General features: G+C 42.6%; 1 protein-coding gene across 2 annotated transcripts in view; it reads left to right on the top strand.

The window, feature by feature from the left end:
- Positions 1–4,670: 4,670 nt before the first annotated feature.
- The window catches only part of CC2D2A (coiled-coil and C2 domain containing 2A), a 135,384-nt gene continuing 119,950 nt past the window's right edge, over positions 4,671–20,104 (top strand). Inside the window, exons 1-4 of one of the 2 annotated variants that reach the window (XM_017875352.1) lie at positions 4,671–4,852; positions 10,884–10,940; positions 13,722–13,805; positions 15,768–15,891. In XM_017875352.1, the coding sequence (XP_017730841.1) occupies positions 10,902–10,940; positions 13,722–13,805; positions 15,768–15,891 (247 nt within the window). In that variant the 5' untranslated portion in view covers positions 4,671–4,852; positions 10,884–10,901. Of the gene's footprint in view, positions 4,853–10,883; positions 10,941–13,721; positions 13,806–14,255; positions 14,373–15,767; positions 15,892–20,104 lie in introns of those variants that run through there. The other variant, XM_017875353.1, reaches the window with a different exon arrangement.

The following is a 20,104-nucleotide window of genomic DNA, read 5'->3' as shown; positions in this document are numbered from 1 at the left end:
TAGAAAGTGGTAACTAAATCCAACATTAATTTTTGAAGTACCTTGACAAAATTGAGTATATCCCAGGAATGCAAGCAGAATTTGACATTGAAAAACCTGAGAATGCAATTCTCTACACTAACAGATGAAAGAATAAAAATAATATTTAATTATCTTGAAAGATGTAGAAAAAAGCTTGTGATAATGTGATTCAACATTTATTCTTGATTAAAAACTCCTTAGCCAACTAGGAACACTTAACCAAAAGAATGAGATTTTTGCATTATGATTTAAAATAAATTTGCTAGATTCATTTATTTTGCTACATAACAACTTTTGCAAGTAATGGTGTTTTGGAATGATACTTTTTAATATTTTTGGAACTTAACAAGAAGTTGTATAACTCTTATGAATTAGTTCAGTACTAAAGATCAAAGAGGACATGCCCAGCTAGCTCAGCTGGCAGAGCATGAAACTTTTAAAAGATCAGGGAGGTAATAATCAGACGGTTAATTAGCAAAAGAGTGGTGAACAAGTCCTCCCTCTCATAGCAGTTCACCATTTCAAGTAGATAATCTCTTACAGTAAACATTGGTATTTTTCTTCACTTAATAAACCTTGCAACATTTACTATGTACCAGGACTGTCCTAAGCACTTTACAATTATTAACTTAACAAATTTCCTAACAACCCTCTGGAATAGTTACTATTATTGAACCTCAGTTTCCTACAGAGAAGGAAATTGAAACCTAGAAAGGTTAAGGAAGTTGACCAAGATCCCTCAGTTGTAAGATAGAGCATTCAACTTCTTTCTCTCTCCTCTCCTTCTGGTACTATACTGGATATGGTGGATCTCATCAATTTCTTCCTGTATCTTTTACCTACTCCTTCCTGTTTTCCATCTCTCTGTGCCACATTTCAATTTTTTTTATTTTTATTTTTATTTTTTTTTGAGACGGAGTCTCGCTATGTCGCCCAGGCTGGAGTGCAGTGGCCGGATCTCAGCTCACTGCAAGCTCCGCCTCCCGGGTTCACGCCATTCTCCTGCCTCAGCCTCCCGAGTAGCTGGGACTACAGGCGCCCGCCACCTCGCCCGGCTAGTTTTTTTGTATTTTTTAGTAGAGACGGGGTTTCACCATGTTAGCCAGGATGGTCTCGATCTCCTGACCTCGTGATCCGCCCGTCTCGGCCTCCCAAAGTGCTGGGATTACAGGCTTGAGCCACCGCGCCCGGCCTCAATTTTTTAAACCTATCTTTTGCATCTCTTCAGCTCTCTCTACAGTTTAGCACATTCTTTGACTTTTATCTAAATTCATGATTGTATTATTTATTTCTAAAAGTTCTATCTGGTTCCTTTTTGAGTTTGTCTGATCTTTTTGATAGTGTCTCACTCTTCTTTCATATTTTCAAACCCTCCTTTTATCTTCTTGAATAGCTGGTCATTGTTATTTTTCCATTCTCCATCTGATTATTGTATTGCAAGAAACTCTTGAGTATCTAATAGTGTCCTCTGGTTTGTCTGTGGACTCTTGAGTGTTTCTCTTGTGTTTTCTAATTTTGGGTTGTGAGCTCATCTTCCTCTACACTTATTTGTGGACATCCTGAATTGTCCACTTGAAGGTGTGTTCCTCCAGAAAAGTTTTGTAATAACTTCTGCCTGGCACTCCACAGGGATACAGTAACCAAAGGCCACTTTTCAAAAGTTGTCACTTAGAGGCCTCCTAAAAGATATAAGGGGCATAAATAAAGCAAACTGCATGGTGCAAACCAATGGTTGTAAATTCTTCATATTTTTCTCACCACATGCAGAATACAAGCCAATACAGACAAGTTTTCTTATTGTCTTCTTGTACCAGCATTAGACAGTAGATCATCCCCTTCAATTGGAAAATATATTCTTTCATACAGTTGTTCTTGTATTACTCCTTTGGTAAATTACACTTTTCCATTTTCATTGTTCTCTCTTTTTATAACTATAAGCATTCAATTTCATAGCCTGAGATCCTTTAATGTTTTTTGTAATGCCTTTCCGTAAGGGCAATATGCTAGCTTTTTTATTGGAGGATCCAGAAACGTTGGTATGTAGGGTCTGTGCTTTATAATCCTTCAGGTTTTCCAGAAAATAATTTTCTACTTTCTCCAGTTCTGTACAGGTAGAGGTAGGATGGGGGAGCCAGTGGTATGTTCTTGGTTGTCTAAGTTCTTGAGAAAAGTTCAGAAAAGTGTCTGCAACATCTCCATTTCATACCAGTTTTCAGTCCCGAGACACACTCACTTTCTGCAGTAACTGGGAACTTGAGACCAGAGAGTCTCTGGTTTAACTTCCCTAGGGGAAAAAAGAAAATCTCCTATGGGCAGCAGAAGAGGAGGCAGATGTGGAGGACAGAAATTATGCCCGAGGAATGGGCATTTTTCAGGCTGCCAAGAAAAAGGATCCTGAGGATCAATCCCTTAATATACAGACTTTCAAATCTTCCTGCATTTTCAGCCCCATAGCTCTCCCCACCTTCCTTAGTCTACGGTTGTGTTAGTTTCCTGGGGCTGTTGTAACAAAGTACCACACACTGAGTGGCTTAAACAGCAGAAATTTTCTCACAATTCAGGAGACTAGAAATTTGAAATCAGGGTGTTGCAGGGTTGATTCTTTGTGAAGCTTCAAGAGACAGTCTGTTCCAGGCCTCTCTCCTGGCTGCTGATAGCCTTGAGTGTTCCCTGGCTTGGAGATGGTGCTCTCCCCATGTCTTCGCGTTGCCTTTCTTCTATTGTGTCTATCTCTGAATCCAAATTTCCCCTTTTGTAAGGACACAATCATCTTGGATTAGATCTCACTCTAATGACTTCATTTTAATGTGATTACCTCTGTAAATACCCTGTCTCCAAATAAGGTCCCATTCTGAAATACTGAGGTTAGGACCTCAGCATCTTTGGGGGTGAGAGAGAACACAATTCAGCTATGACACTGCTGCCCCAAATCCTGAGCTGTTGAAGTTCTGCAGAGTAAATCAGCTCATTTCCTTGTATTCATGCGCACCTGCACACTCCATCATACACGCACACAGACACACAAACATACATACACATACAGAGACACAAACACAAATACACTGACACATATGCATGCATACAGCTGTGTCAAAAAATGTATTCTGGATTTATTTTAATTCGGTATGGTAAGATACACAGACACAAACACGACTGGCACAAAAGAAGAAGTTTATACTTAACAGATCCCTAGAAACAAGAAGCATGGTGTCTTGGTTAGTTTTCTGCTGTTGTAACAGAATACACAGACTGGGCAATTTATAATGAACAGAAATTTATTTTTCACAGTTCTGATGGCTGGGAAGTCCAAAATCAAGAGGCTGGCATCCTGCAAGGGTCTTCTTGCTGCACCATCCTATGGTGCAAGGCAAGAGAACATGAGAGCAAGAAAGAGAAAGAGAGAAAAAGAGGTCAAATTCATTTCTTTTATAAGGAATCCACTCTTGCAATAATGGCATTAATACATTCATGAGGGCAGAGCCCTACAGCCTAATCGCCTCTTGTTAGGTCCCGCCTCCCAACAACATTGTGTTAGGGATTAAGTTTCCAATACATGCTTTTGGGGAGACACATACGAATCATAGAACATGGAATGCCACACAGGACCACATAGGGAAGAACCAGTGTTGGTCAGAAGGCAGAAGGGAGACAGCAGAGTACAGAGCAGAGCCTTTACTAGGGTTTTCCCAGGAAGGAATAGGTGACACAGGGTAGGGTGCTGAGTAAATTTAGGACTAGATAGCTTGAATAATCGTGGTGTTCTCTGGGCTATAGTGGTCTGGTATCTGGACCTGGGGTGACTTGGGACAGGAGGAATATTGGCTTAGTGTGTGAGAGTTTGATAATGGAGATGGTTGGTTGTGTGGGCTCTGGATTGGTTGGCTTGTATATCAAAGGAGACTTTGCATATTTCAGGGGAATCATTTGCTATCTCTAGAAATTAGCTAACCTAGGAGAATCAGTTTCTCCAGGATCAAGGCTCCAAATGCCAGAGCATCAAGAATACAGAAAATGAGGAAACACAGTCAATACACATACACACAAACGTACACACAAAATACACACAGATACAGATACACACAAACACATGTGCACCTACACACTAGTCTATTTGGAGTGTGGTTTCCTTGGCTGCATTCATTCTATTACTCTTCCAGCTACTTTGCCTCTTTCCTCTCTTTTTTTTTCTTTCTTTTCAACTTTTTTGAGCCATAACATTTATATCCATTTTCAGAAATTGGCAGTGGGATTCAGAGAATAGGCAAAGATTAAACTTGTGCATTCAACCTTCCACTTTTAACTGGAAAACACTTGAGCGCAACATTTGCTGGTACCCTGCAGCACCTCCACAGAGCTTTTGCTGCTGCCACGTTGACAGCTTCACCATGTAATGATGACCTTTTAAGATTCTAAATCGCCCCCCCTCTGAGCCTGTTCTTCATTGGAAATGCAAAACAACCAGATGACATGAGGGAGGGACGCTCTTAAGGCTTGATCTAATTTCCGGTGCTGTCCATGTTGATTTCTCTCAGTCCTTCTCCTGCAGGCTGTGCGTCTCTGCTTACCCAGCATGCTTGTACTCCACTACTGGAAGTAACCTGTCACTTTAAAAGAAAAAAAAGCCACCGAGTGACCTTCCTTAGGAACGGGTTGCTAAGCTGATGTTTTTGCTCCAAGACATGGCTGCAGCTTCCTAGGGAGGAGCCCAGGGGCATCTCCAACACTCAGCCTTTCCCTCCGGACCCTTTTAAAAGATTCTACAGCACCATCTCTCTCCACTTCCATCCTAGAAAGCAGAATCTGCAAAGTGCCTTTTGTAAAGTTTCTTAAGGTAAATCAGTCCCTAACCGGACTCTGGGCTGCAACAATGATTTCCTGTTTTCAGTTACCCGCCTTGAAATTCAGCCTCTCCGGGATACCATGAGACTGGATTTAATGAATTGTAAATTTAGGGGCTCTCATCATTATTTATGTTTTTACTTTCTGAAATGGGAACATAGACCATTACTTGGCAGCTTTGATCTGAGCTGCTATCTGGTATCTGGTTTGCAGGAAATGTTAAGTCCAGTTCATCACATGCCCTAAGTGAAAATGCTCTCTGACTAAAGCTCTGTGAAACATTAGCTGCATGTTGCACTTACGGGACTTTTAGTTCAAACTGGCTTAAGGGAAGAAGCACTAGTTACTGCGAAATACACTTTTCTTGGTATTAGACAGAGAAAGGGCTACTAACCACAGTGCTGAGAGTTGCTGTGCTTTCCAAAGACTTCAAGAAAATCTACTGGCTACAACTTAAGCTGACTGTTTGTTTCCCCTCATTGCAAAGAGGTGCTATGAAAAGCTAATAAAGTCGAATAAGATATATGTTTGCTATTGCATTTTCATATAACCTTTTCTGCAAATAAATTCAGTGCCAGCATGAAATCTCTCTCTCTCTCTCTCTCTCTCTCTCTCTCTCTCATATATATATATATATATATATATATATATATATATATATATATATCTCCTAGAGCTCACTTATAGAGTCGTTCATTCAAACATTTATGGAGCATCAACAATGCACCAGGCAATGAACTTAAGTTTAGAGGGTGCAAACATAAATTAGACCAGGTCAGAAGCTCAGAGTTTGCTGGGAAAATAGACCTATAAACACATGATAAGAATACAATGAGCTAAGTGCCATAAGAGATTTATAAAACACTGAAAGCACAGCGGGATGACATCCAGGGAGGGGATTCCAGCACTTACCACATCGTGTAAATGTACTGGCCATATATTACATAACACAGCTCAAATATGGTCCCCATATGTACTCTTCAAAGCCAATGTATATTATATTGAGCTGATTCAATGATTCTATAAAGCTATTTGTCACTAACCTTATGCTAAGGGAAACTGCAGCTGGAATAACTTATAGAATAAGACAATGTATTCCAAAAGAATGTATGTGGCACCTCCCCAGGTGTCCAAGCTCCAGGATGGAACAGAAAAATGTTCTCAGGGCGTGAGGAAGAAAATACTCCTGGGTAGAAGTGCAGGAGGTTGCAGAAGCACCATACATGGAAACAGCAAAGCAACTGCCCTGGGCCTGGCTGAAGGCAAGGAGAGATGGAACATGAGTTATGGTAGCTGGGGGCTGAGGATTGGAGCCAAAGGTGGGTGGGCTTGAAAATCATCTAAGGTCTCTTTCATGACTCCTCTTCTATCCCCCAAGCTTCTATCCCCAAAGCCCATTACATTTTTCATTTTCTACTTCTATTTTTTATTTCATATAAAGCATTTTTTAACTTATAGAGAACTTTTTTTAGTTACTAAAATATTTCACAGGTTTTTGTTTGTTTGTTTGTTTTGGTTTTTTTTCCCTACTCATTCCTTTTTTCCACTTTCCCTCCTCACAATCACTTTTTCTTATTAACAAAACCTACCAGTATTGAGAGCCCGGTCTGTGCTAGGCATTTTGCTACACACATTTCATCATTTAGCCCTTATAAATTAATCATCCTTCAAGCTAGGAAGTATGATTGCAATGTTGCAGAAAAAAAAAATCTGTCTCAGAGAAGGGAGGGCATTGTTCCAAGATCACACAGCTAATAAATAAAGCTGAAGTTGGAACTCAGGTCCACATATTCCTTGGCAAAGAAATACGTGGGTCACTCTTCCTATAAACCCATGTTTTTGCCATCCTGGAGTAGGGCATATATATTGCATGATTTTTTAAGCAACCAGTGTGGAGTTGAGATGCATTGTATCTCAACCTCCAGGTATGGCTCTGATCCATTGATGACCCTTAAGAATAGACCATTTATTCAGATGAAGGTGTCAGTACTTTCCTTGAAAAAAATGTTTGGTTTTCTGCACTGAGTAAAATAAATAATTGACTTAATATAGCCTAAGCCTTTTCTCACCAGTGCTTCACAGCTTTCAACTGTAAATATTTCCAGAATAGTGGGCTATTCTGGAAAGCACAGAATAATTATTGATGCCATTGCAAAAGCAAGAATAAATGGTGAGACGGAGGGGTAGAGTGGATTGAGGGAGGACTTGGGAATCAGAGTCTTGGGGTCAAGTTCTGGATGTGACATTTAATAATTATAACCTTGGGCAAATCATGCAAACTGTCAGAGCCTCAGTTTACTTATATGCAAATTGGGGCACATACTGCTAAGCTAGACATGTTATTGTGAGGACTAAAGAGAACATATGTCTAGAGTTAGCACAAAATAAGTGTGCAGTAAATCATAGCTATTTTGATGTTGCCAGTAGGAATATATTAACAAGTACCAATGCATAAGATGATGGCAAGCTGCATATTAAAACCAGGCAGTATTGATTTATCTTTTCTTAGCAACAGTGTTCATATAAAAGTAAATTTTGTTGTCATTTGATTTCCTTAGAAACTCATTTAAAGGAAATGATCAGGAAAGAATGAGGAGAAAAGAAAAGCCCATTACATTTTTCATTTTCTACTTCTATTTTTTATTTCATATAAAGCATTTTTTAACTTATAGAGAACTTTTTTAGTTACTAAAATATTTCACAGGTTTTTGTTTGTTTGTTTGTTTTGGTTTTTTTCAGTTTGCAATGACCGGAGTTGTTTATTAGAGAACTCTCGTGTACTTTTACATTTCATCCTTATTATCCGCCCCCTCATTCACTCTAGGTTACTTTCTTGCCTCTCTATTTTCTTAGCTGCTTTTACATTTTCCTTCCTTTATTTTTTGTACGCTGTGATGAAGTTTGTAGAGAAGACAATAGAATTTCAGATGTTTTATTTCCCTTTAACATGGTAATTCCCCTGTCGGGTCAGTGAAACCTTGAGCTCAGATGAGCTGCTTAAATGACCTGACCAAGTCCCAGTTAAGATTTGGGTTCCATGGATATTAGAAAGGGCTTATGATTTGTCAGCCATATGCCTGTTGTTTCTCCACATGGTTTCTCACTTAATCCTCACAGAAGACTAGAAAAAACAGTGGAGCTTTAAATAGTCCTAGAATGTGGCTATGGAACCACAGGCAATAAGTCAGTGACTTAGTCATTCATTTGACAAGTATATATTGAATGTCCATGATGTCCCATAATCCTAGTCTCTGGAGGTAAACAATAAACAAAATAATGTTTCTGCCCTCTTGTAGCTACATTTTAATGGATATAGGCTGACATTAACAAGTATGTATGTTGAGTGGTGATAAGTATTATGAAAAAATCATTGTAAGGTAGTTAAGGAATTCCAGGAGGGTGTTGGGAGGAGATCATTGTGTTGCGAATGGTCAGGGAAGAGCTCTCTGATAATAAAATTTCAGCAGAGACCAGAAGAAAGTGAAAGAGCAAGAGCCATGCAGATATCTTGGGGAAAAGGAGAACTAGGTAGCAGGAACCACAGGTGCAAAGGTCCTGAGGCAAGAGGATTCAAGTGCAAATCACACAGGGCTTGTAGGCCTTGGAAAAACTTTTGGTTTTACTCTGTTGACAAAGGGAAATCACTGGAGGATTTTGAGTGAAGCAACGTCATGATGTCACTCAAATTTTTATCAATTTGCACTGGCTTCAGTACAGAGAATATGGTAGCCCAGCAATGTGGGAAGCTGAGAAATTAGGAGGTACTTGCAGTAGATTTCAAGAGAGAAGATGGTGTTTGACCATGGTGATAATAGTGGAAATGTTTAGAAGTGATTAGATCCTGAATATAATTTGAAGCCACAACTGGCAGGATTTCTGATGGATTGAGTGTGGTGTGTCATGTGAGACTGAGAAAGGAGTTAAGAATGACTGCAAGGTTTCTGGCCTGGGCAAAATGGATTTTTGTATATTACAACAGGAAAACTGCAGTACAAAGCAGGCTCAGGAATAAAAGCAAAGAACTTTATCTGAGGTATGTCAAGCCAAGTGAAGGTGTCCATCAAGCAGATACTTGAGTCTGGAATTCTGGGGAGATGTCTGGACCCAGGATGTAAATTTGGGAAGTATCAGCATGCAGATGGTGTTTAAAGCCAAGAGACATGATGAGACGGCCAGAGGAATGAAAACAGGCAGAGCTAAGCCCCAGAGCACTCCAACCTTTGGTGGTCTCAGAGATGGGGAGAAACCAGCAAAGGAGTTTGAGAAGGAGCAGTCAGTGGGTAAGAGGAAAACCAAGAAAGAACTTGTCCCAGGAGCCAACTGAAGAAAGTATCTCCAAAGAAAGGGATGGGTGACTTTCATCACTAAATGTTTCTGACCTTTCCATGCCTGGCTGATTTCACCCACAAGTAAGTGAGAAGATGCAAATGACAAACATGGCATGTTCTCACTTATGTGTGGGATCTAAAAATCAAAATAATTGAACTCACGGAGATAGAGAAGAGAAGGATAGTTCTCTTCTCTATCTACCAGAGGCTGGGAAATGTAGTCAGGGGTTGGGGGATGTTCTCTAATGGATACAAAAAAAAAAAAAAATAGAAAGAATGAATAAGACCTAGTATTTGATAACACAATGAAAGGACTATAGTCAATAATAATTTAATTGTACATTTAAAAATAAAAGAGTATAAATGGACTGTTTGTAACACAAAGGATAAATGCTTGAGGGGATAGATACCCAATTTTCCGTGATGTGATTAAGCTTCGCATGCCTGTACCCAAATATCTCATGTACCCCATAAATATATACACCTACTATGTACCCACAAAAATTAAAAATGTTGAAAATGTTTTAAATGTCTCTGACCAAGTCAAGTAAGATGAGGACTGAGAATTGATCACCAGACATGGCAAGGCAGGGGTCACTGGAGATGAATCATTGGCAAGAGGAGTTGAAGAGCATGCTAGACCCCAAAAATAAAAACAAACTAGAAAGAGAGGGACTGTTTTGAGGGATTTTTCTGTAATTGTTGAAAACTTGAGCAACAGCTAGAAAGAGAAGTAAAGAGAGGGCTTTTTTTGGCCAGGAGCGGTGGCTCACGCCTGTAATCCCAGCACTTTGTGAGGGCAAGGCAGGCTGATCATGGGGTCAGGAGTTCGAGACCCACCTGACCAACATGGTAAAACTGACTCTATTAAAAATACAAAAACTAGCCGGGCATGGTGGCACGCACCTGTAATCCCAGCTACTCAGGAGACTGAGGCAAGAGAATCGCTTGAACCTGGGAGGCGGAGGTTGCAGTGAACCAAGATCATGCCACTGCACTCCAGCCTAGGCAACAGAGTGAGACTTTGTCTCAAAAAAAAACAAAAAAAGAAAAAAAGAAAAAGAAAAAAAACTGGTGGGAGGCTTTTTTAAAGGAAGGGAAAAATTACAGCATTTTTTCCACTGGTAAGAATGAGCCAATAGAGCAGGAAGAAAATCCAAGTGAAAGTGAAGAACTGTCAGGATCAAGGGCCTGGAGGGGAAGGAATGATGGGACCCCGTGCACTATTGAAGGAGGGGCCCCATGGGGACATGGGGGTTCATAGTAGCAAGTGGAAGCAGAGGAGGTGGCGGTGGCTCAATGTGGTAGGAGGGGAAGGGGATGCAGAAGCCCTCTCTGGTCTTGTCTTTTTACTTAGTGAAATAAGGGCCAAGGTCAAGGGCAGGGAGTGCGGAGGGGCAGTAGCGGAGAGGAGCTGTAAAACAGTCCTTCTGGAGCTGGATTCCAACCAGTGCCATCCAACAATATGGGTACAGTAAAGGCAGGCTCCTGGGGACAGGGAGACCTGGCATCCTTCCTTTCCTCTGGCACTTATCTCCACCAGTCCTGCGGTCTGCCAGGGTTCCTGTGAGTGGAAAGTCTACTCAGCTCAAACACTTCACTTACCATCACGGCCAGCCTCATATATATCCATAGTAAGAGAAGCAGTATTTCATTGATTTCAAAATGCCTGACTTCTTCATTATTCTTTGTCAGGTACCCATCCCAGCCAAAATGAATCCCAGGGAAGAAAAAGTAAAAATAATTACAGAGGTAAGTGGCCGCTTCGATGTCCTCTAGGGATGTGTTTGTGTGTGCACGCTTATGTGACACTTGCTTGTGAATGAGGAAGTTAGGCCAACCAGCATCTATTGCACATGTTAAAAGAAAAGCTTTACATGAATTAAATTCAGCAGAGTCTAATTGTACAAAGAACAATTTGTGAATTGGGCAGCCCTCAGAACCTGAAGAGACTCAGAGAGCTCTGCTCTGCTCTGTGGGCAGACAGCATCTATGGACTGAAGATGGAAGTAGAGTACAGACACAGCTGGATTAACTACACCTCAGCGTTGCCTTAATTAAACATGGTCTGATCAGTAGGCCACCTGTGATTGACTGAAGCTCAGCTGCTGTGATTGGCTGAGACTCAGCTATCTGCTACAGAAGTACACTCCTAAGTCAGGCTTTCAGTTAGTTTACTAAGATTGCAGTTTGTTATGTAAGAACTCAAAGTAGACGTATCCTCAAGCCACATTTAGTTTAACACACACCTACTAAATGCACCCTGAGGGTGCTCTATCAGATATGTGGTGGCGAAGGGGAGGTGGATGGTGAAGGAAATAGAGTCCTGCTGACATTCGGAGATCTTACTTCTACCTGAATGCTCTGAAGCTGTTTTATCACTGTTCTATGAACTCTGACACATAACAGCTCTAAGTTACTACCTATTATTGGGCCTAGCTCTGCCTGAAGCACGCCGATTTCTAAAGACATTCAGAGTGAAGGTAACAATTGTAGACACCCGCTAATACAAGCCTCTGTCCGTGGAGTCCTGCAATTTCTGACTCATTGTACGTAAAAGCTCATTAAAGCACTGCCCACACCAGAGAAAGGAGGCTGTCTAATTTGGAGACTGCAGACCATCCAACAAAAGAGAGTATTCCTCTCAATCCTTACTTCTCTCTCATTTCAAGGGCTCACTGGCTTGAGACAACAAAGACAAAAATGGAGATGATATGTGCTGTCCAATGCAGTGCTCCAAAAAGCCTGAGGAAACTCATTATAAAACCATGCAGATTAACTTTCAGCAAGATAGTTGGGCACGGTGGTTCACGCCTGTAATCCCAGCACTTTGGGAGGCTGAGGCAAGTGGATCACCTGAGGTTGGGAGTTCGAGACCAGCCTGATCAACATGGAGAAACCCCATCTCTACTAAAAATACAAAATTAGCCAGGCGTGGTGGGGCATGCCTGTAATCCCAGCTACTCCAGAGGCTGAGGCAGGAGAATCACTTTGACCTGAGAGGCGGAGGTTGCGGTAAGCCGAGACCATGTTACTGCACTCCAGCCTGGGCGACAGAGTGAGACTCCATCTCAAAAATAAATAAATAAATAACTTTAAGCAAGATCAAGTACCGACAAACCCACATAAATTTATATTTGCTTATTCATTCATATAACCAAATATGTTTTGTGCCTGTAGTCCCTGGGAATACAGCAGTAAACAAACCTTGTGCCCTCATGGAATTTACATTCTATCTTATTTGAAGTCCTACTGGATAGTTAGAATAGAGGATGAAAACATCACAGAAAAGCAAAAGATTACATAGGTTTCTCACAAGTCCATTCTAAGTCAGTAAAAACTTAGAATTGAATTAAAAGCCATGCTTGCACACCACAATATAATTATCTTCTTGTAATCTAAGTTGGCAAATCCTCTGAACTAAGAACACTTCCTATTTGGCAGGTCCAAAGAAGGAGTCCAGAGTGAGGATGCAGCTCAGAGGACAAGTCAGAGATCAGGTCACACACACGAAGGAAAGGCCCAAACCAAGGCTATTCTCTCGTTTGACCTCACTTCCCTCCTCTGTTATTGCGGTTCATGTCTACCCTAACCCCACTGGCCAAGGGAAGTCAGGAGTAATTGCGGTCTGGCCCAGAAACCTGCATGATATTTCTTTGAAATCATATATCTTTAAAATTCATACTTTGTGTTCCAAATTTGTTTCAGTATAAAAACAAAACAAAACATTCTAGTTTTAGGAAAAAAATTCTAGTAAGTTTGGTGTACTCCAGAGAGGTTCTGTGTTTATCTTGCAACTTCTTATTCACCCAGGGACAATTGTGCCCCAGTTTATAAAACTCTAGGACTAAAAAACTTTACAGCTTGTAGTAGACTTTAGAGCTTTGAGCTCTAACAATTTATGACTAAAACATTAGAAAGTGTAAGGTGGAAAGAGGAAATGAAGTTTGCGCTGTGAAAGGATACTTTTCCTTTTCAAAAAAAAAATCTGCCAAAATTTCCTTTAATCTGAAGCATTTGTGATGATGTAACATTGTATCCTTATTATCCTTTTCCTGTGCCAGTAAGGCCGGGAAGCAGAAAAACTTAACCCGTGAAATCCCTAATATGATTCTGATGTCTGTCCTGGGCTGTGGTTCTCTGTCTGTCCTAGCAGATTCACTTGTTAGTCGCCTTTCTTAGACTGTGACTTTTAAGAGCAGACAGCATGTGGTTTTCAATTCTGTGTTGCAAGAGCCTGGAACATAGTAAATGCTCAGTAAATGTTGTATGCATGAATGAGGACCTGGAACCATGGAAGATCCAACATCATCTTATGTATGATGTTCCAATATGGATATGACTTTTCGAAAACATGTCTGTGTTGAGAAGAGTGGATGATAATAGCCGCACAGATTGTTAACTGTTCCCCCACTCCCACTGAGCATTACTGCATAGAAGCCCTAGGTCAAGATGGGGGTTTTAATTTTAATACCTGAAAGTCATACCTCTCTCCCTGTCTTAAGATTCTCTCCCTCTTGCATTTTAACAAAGGAGTTCATTGAAAATGATGAGGATGCAGACATGGGAGGACAGAAGAGGAACTCAAAGGTTCGAAGACAGCCAAGAAAGAAACAGGTAGGAAGTGACAAGAAACTGTGTCTGTGTGTTGTGTCACTCATCAACAACCTGCCTGCATCCTCAGGACCATACAGTATCCACAAGGGCAGCCTTCCTTCTTTTGGTACCAACCTTTGGCCTGCTCTGGGGGACTGTGAGGCGAGGACGCAGATGGGATGGTCCAGGATGCAGATGGGATGGTCCAGGATGCAGATGGGATAGTCCAGGGTGCAGGAGCCTGATTCAGAGACTTACAGATGAGCCTCACAGTAAGGCGGGGGTCCACACTTGGGGCATTTTTACTCTAAGTTTTCTCCCATCTCCTGAGAGAGGAGTCTAGAAAAGACGAAAGGAGCCTGTTTTAGTGCTTCATTGAAGGCCATAGACTATGATGGGCAGTAGATGGCAGTAAAGGATTAGAAATCTTGGAAAACTCCCTCTTTTTCCAACTCCAAGCCCAAATTCCGTCTTTGAGGCAGAAGCCAACTCCTTTCTCCCGAGCCTGCTGGCAGATCCTCCCCCACCTCTCCACAGGAGTTCCCCTCCTAGGCTGGGAGCGTCCCGTGCAGGGTAAATCTTTTCCAGGTAAGCCCTTGGTAAGGAGTTGTCCTCTGAGAAGGGAGGCAGGGAAGCAGCTATTGTGGATGGGAGCTCTGCTTGGAACAATCGAGATGCCAGCAGGGGAGGGAGGGGAGGGAAGCGCCATTTTGAGCCAGTAGTCACGTGAAGGGGATGCAGAGAGGGGTGGCCAGGAGAGATGAGGAGGTCACAGGGAGACAGAAGAGACCTCCCTCCTAGCTACCCCCTTGCTTATCATTGGGGTAATCTGGGCAGAGGAGTCACTTTCAGCCTTTCCTGAAGGCTGGGATGAAGCCGCCCAAGGGAGGGTACAGGCGGTCGGGGAGGTACTGCCTGGCCACGTGGGCTAGCTCTCTGGCCACTCCTGGGGACTGAAAAGACCCACAGCCAGACACAGCTCCGAAGCTTTAACCCCTTCCTGTGGGGTCAGTCTGCAGCTCTGCAGCCCAGGGCCAGGGGCCATGGAGGCACTGGATGAAAAGGGTTCCAGCCCTTAGCTCCAGAGTCACAGACAGGGTGAGCAGTGGGTGACCAGTGCCAAGGCTGCCATGGAGCTTAGACTGAAGAGGAGAAAGGGGCAAGGATGGAGAAGGGAATGTAACAGCTCTCAAACGCTGAGCACTTTATGGGCCAGGCTTGGAACTTCATAGGTTGGCAGCATTGCAAGAAACGTACTTGCACTCCAGAATCAGAATCACATGGGGACTTTTTTTTTTTTTTAAGTTCCACCCCGGGCCATCTATTTACATCAGAATCTCTGTGCTTTCTACAATGACTCATACATTGTAGCATCTCAACAAATGGGCTCTTTTTATTATATTTTCCTTTTACAGATAAGAAAGCAGTGTAGAAGGAAGTTAAATAACTTGCCCGAAGTCCCACAGTCAGTCTGAGTTCGGAGGCAAGCTTTAGTCTATCTGTCCTCAAAGCTGTTATTGCCAATTCTGCTTCCTTGTTTTCCTTCACTGAGAGTTTGGGGAAGGAACCAGAGGCTATTCTTGGGGGTGCCCAAAGGGTGGACTAAATATTTGCCCTAAATTACCCAGTGACACTTCAGCTGCTGTTTGCAAACTATTTGAAGTTGAGAACCAACTGTGATTTTCCCCTTTCTCTTTCCTCCAAAGTCCTGCAGAGCTCTACACATTTTATCTAGAAAAAGTGAAAATAATCACGCTATTTGGGGATGCCTTGATAATTTCACGAAAGCATTTCTAGAGAAACTCTGGGTTGGCACCTCTTCCCTGGGGGGTACCCACAGTGAGTCAGGTGACGGGGACTGTGGTTATCCAGATGTGAATAGTACTAAGGCAGGTCCCCTCACTGGTAAGCCATCTTCCCAAGAGAGGAACAGACTCAAATGAAGTCCTGGGAGTCTCTGAACCTCTGACCTTCTTCCTCCAGCCACCAACTGCTGTCCCCAAGGAAATGGTGTCCAAAGAGTCCCACTTTGGCAACCAGCCGGAGCCTGTGCAGGAGGAGCCCAAGACCCACCTCCTGAGCATGACAGTCCGGAGAGGCCCACGGAGTAAGTGCCTCTCTTCCATTCAGCTGGTTCGCTGGTGCTTGTTAATTGCCTACTGTGAGTTCAGCACAGAGCAGTATGGGGAATTTTTATGGGTGTTATTTTTCATGCATTGCCACTGCTGCTCCACTCACTTTATCCCAACTTGGTGAGTGACTTTCTAGGTTAATCCCTGCCAAGGAGATGGGACACATAGCTTCAGAATGTGTTTCTATAACCACATAATATTCTTTGGATGCTTGTCCCCTCCAGATCTGAAATGTGACCTTCAGTGTTAGAGGTGGGGCCTAGGGGGAAGTGTTTGGGTCATGAGGGCACAACTCATTAATGGCTTGGTGTTATCCTCTAGTAATGAGTGAGTTCTTGCTCTGTTCGCTCATTGGAGAGCTGGTTGTTAAAAAGAGCCTGGGCAGGCCACGCACAGTGGCTCACGTCTATAATCCCAGCACTTTGGAAGGCTGAGACGGGTGAATCACCTGAGGTTGGGAGTTCAAGACAAGCCTGACCAACATGGAGAAACCCCATGTCTACTAAAAATACAAAAAAATTAGCCAGGTGTGGTGGCACATGCCTGTAATCCCAGCTACTTGGGAGGCTGAGGCATGAGAATTGCTTGAACCTGGGAGGCAGAGGTTGCAGTGAGCTGAGATCGGGCCACTGCACTCCAGCCTGGGCAACACAGCAAGACTCTATCTCAGAAAACAAACAAACAAAAAAGAGCTGGAATCTCCTCTCCTCTCTCTTGCTTCCTTTCTCACCGTGCGACACACCTGCCTCCCCTTCCCCTTCTGACATAAGTGAAAGCTTCCTGAGGCCTCACCAGAGGCAGATGCTGGCACCATGCTTATTGTACAGTCTGCAGAAAAGTGAGCCAAAATAAACCTCTTTTCTTTATAAATTACCCAGTCTCAGATATTCCTTTAGAGCAATGCAAAATGGACTAACAGTACATAAGTTAGGGAGTGTTGATTAGAATAGAAATTAAATATGCCGAAACTCAAAGGAAGATGGAATTGTTAGGGAAGACGTATGTGTTAACGTAGTGAGGCTTGAATCAGATGTTTGGAAGAAATGAGGGAGGTTTCTGAGGCTGCTGGTGACCCTACCATTGAGAACACCTACACTTCTCCCCCTATACACGCCTCTTCTTCTTCCCCAGTACAATGAACATCATGAATTACCTGCTCATTGTAGGGAAAATGACCACCCTTCAGGCATTGCTTTTCTTGAAAAGTGGATCAGACAAGAGGAAAAGTAGTTACACTTTTTAATTGTTACATAATTGTTAGGCTGTTTTCCCTATGGCAAAGTTGGGAAATAAGTAACTGTTGGAAACTAGAGGACTTTGGAAGCAAGTTGACTCTTAGATTGGAAAAATGTGGTTCTAATCTAAGAGCAGTGATACAATGAGAGCTGTTATGAATTAATAAAACAGAACGAAAATGTATCTCAGATGGCTGTTTCTTTTTCTAAATGCTCAAAAATGTTTATTACCAAGGATTACAACTTGTCATTTCAGGCTGCCATAACAAAATACCATAGACTGGGGGGCTTAAACACCCAACATTTGTTTTCTCATGGTTCTGAAGGCTGGACATCTGAAATCAGGGTGCCAGCATGGCCGGTTTCCAGTGAGGTCCTTCCTTCTGGCTAGTTGGTGGCCACCATCTTCCTGTGTGCTCACATGACCTCTTCTGTGTGCCTGCATTGGGGGATGGGGAGGCTCTAGTGTCTCCTCTTATAAGGACACTAATCCTAATCCTATCAGGGCCCCTTACTAATGATCTCATTCAACCTTAATTACCTCCTACAGGGTCTATCTCTAAATGCAGTCATACTGGGGGAGGAGGCTTCAACATACAAATTTTCGGAGGGGGAACACAATTCAGTCCTTAGCACAACTATTGGATATTTAATTATTTTAAAATGAAGGGAAAAACTGCCAGAAGAGCTGGCCACCAGTCAAGGCTCTGTGACATAAAAAGTGGATTATTTTCTAATCTCTAAAATGAAGAAGATACTGTCCACTGTCACCATGGAGATGATCTATCCATTATTCCCTTCCCCCACAAAAGGCACTATTTCTGAATTGGGGAATGGAGAGGTATGGAATGGACAGAAGGCTGAGACCTGCCTCCTGGAGCCACACCATGACCAGCCAGTGTCTGGGAAGCCCTGGGTGGAGCTGGAAGCTCCTGATGAATTGGCAGCACTGATGAACCAAGACTAAGAGAAAACATCCCCAGAAATGAGGGGTGGAGCACATGGTGGATAAGGAGCCTGTGGAGCCAGGCATCTGTCAGAAATGAGAAGTCAAAGCCAGCAGACAGAGTCAAGAGAGCAGAGGAAGTATTATACCAGTGGCATTAGAGCAGGAGACAGACAAGTAAAAAGGAATGACGAGGGCTGGGAGAAACGGCAGAGCGCAGGACTGCCCTAGGCAGGCAAGGGTAGCAAGGGAGGTGACAGAAGAATGGAGCCTCCACATACGGAGGAGTCTGCATGGGCAATTGTAGGGTGAGGAGGATTCCAGATTCAGGGCTTGGAAACACACAGATGTATGTGCAGAAAACATAGAGGGGGTCGAGAGCAAGGTAGAAGCCGCCATGTGCTTTATGACCCAGTTGTGGAAATCACCTATCAGTGCTTTCAACATACTTGTTAGAAGCATGTCCCTAAATCCAGCCCACATTTAAGGGGAGGAAATCAGCCTCCTTCTTTTGAAAGAAAGAGTGTCAAAGAATGTATGGACATTTTACTACCACATTAATTTTCTTTAAAACTCTTCTTTATCTCACTTTTCTACTCAGAAATCTATTATATTACATTACATAAAATCCATACTCTCTTATTTATTCCAGGCTCTAAGACCTTATGCAATTGGGCCCCTTCCAGTTGTATTTTTCAGTCTTTTCCAGTGTGCTCCACTTTGATTGACTCCTTACTGGCCTCTGAATGCCTCATGACCATCTGAGCATTCCTGGGCTTTGGTTCCCACTTAAAGAGAGTTCTCTACTTAAGCTTGTGATTGTAAAGGCAATTGAGCTGTTCCAGTTAAGACCGTGGGAGACGACTTAGACAACTGTGGGTACCAGTCTCTACCTATCTCACTCCCTTGGGCAAGTTCTCCAACCTCCCTAAACTTTAGTTTCCTTATTTGTAAAACAGGAACAATAATAGATTGGGTGAACACTGCCACAGAATTTATACTCCAGTTGTGGGAGGGATGAGAGGAAAAAAGAGAAAAACAAATGAAGTAAACTAGATAAACATAGAGTATAGCAGGTATGAGGAGTGCCGAAGAGAAAGATAAAGAATAAGCTGGCAGGACTGCAGTGGGAGTGAGAGGATGAAGTGCATTTGTGAAAGGAAATGAGTGATCGCCAAGGGGAGAATGTTCCAGGCAGTGAGTGGTCTTAAGGCAGGAATGTGCTTGGGATGTTCAGCAACAGCCAGGGGGCAAGGGTGGTGGAGAGTGAACAACAAGGAAAAGGAAAAAAATAAAATCAGAAGGGAGGAGGGGAATTGTACCCAGCCTAGTGGGCCCTTAGACTTCTAATCCGAATTAGATGAGCGTCATTGAAGGGTTCAAGCCCAGGACTGATATAATCAGACTTAAGGCTGAAGGCTGCTGTGCTGAGAGTAGACTTTAGAAGGAGCAAGGGCAGAAGCACAGAGACCAGGTAGAGGCCAACAGCAAAAATCCAGGTGGGAGTTACTGAGGAATGGGACTAGTGGGTAGTGGAAGGGGACAAAAGAGTGTGGGAAATCTGGGTATTTAGAAGGTTAGAGACAGACAGTTATATTTCTTGATTGAACAAGAATTATGAAAGCAGGAAGGTTGTCTCCATGGTTTTTGACTTGAGCTATTGGGAAAATGGAGTTGCCATTTTCCCAATAGAGTTTCAGAGAAAGAAAAGATGGCAGAAAGGGCAGGTTTGAAGGTAGAAATTGAATAGACATGCAAAGTTGAGATGGCTGTTGAATATCCAAGTGGACATGAATGTATGGATATAGGGATCTGGTGGTTGGGGAGAGGTGGAGAGTGGAGAGGGATTCCCTGACCTTCTATCTAGAATGTCCCTTTCCCACCTCTGTCCTCTTTCCTCTCAGCTGGTTCTATTTTCTTTCAGAGCACTCATCACCTCCTGGCATTTTCCAATCAGCTGACTATCTTGATCATTAGAAGGAAAGGTCCCTGAGAGCCAGACTTTGT

The sequence above is a fragment of the Rhinopithecus bieti genome, unplaced genomic scaffold (genome assembly GCF_001698545.2).
Source record: "Rhinopithecus bieti isolate Rb0 unplaced genomic scaffold, ASM169854v2 scaffold_9237, whole genome shotgun sequence".
Taxonomy (NCBI): Eukaryota; Metazoa; Chordata; class Mammalia; order Primates; family Cercopithecidae; genus Rhinopithecus; species Rhinopithecus bieti.
Note: the sequence above shows the minus strand (reverse complement) of the source record. Positions and strands in the feature narration are given on the sequence as shown.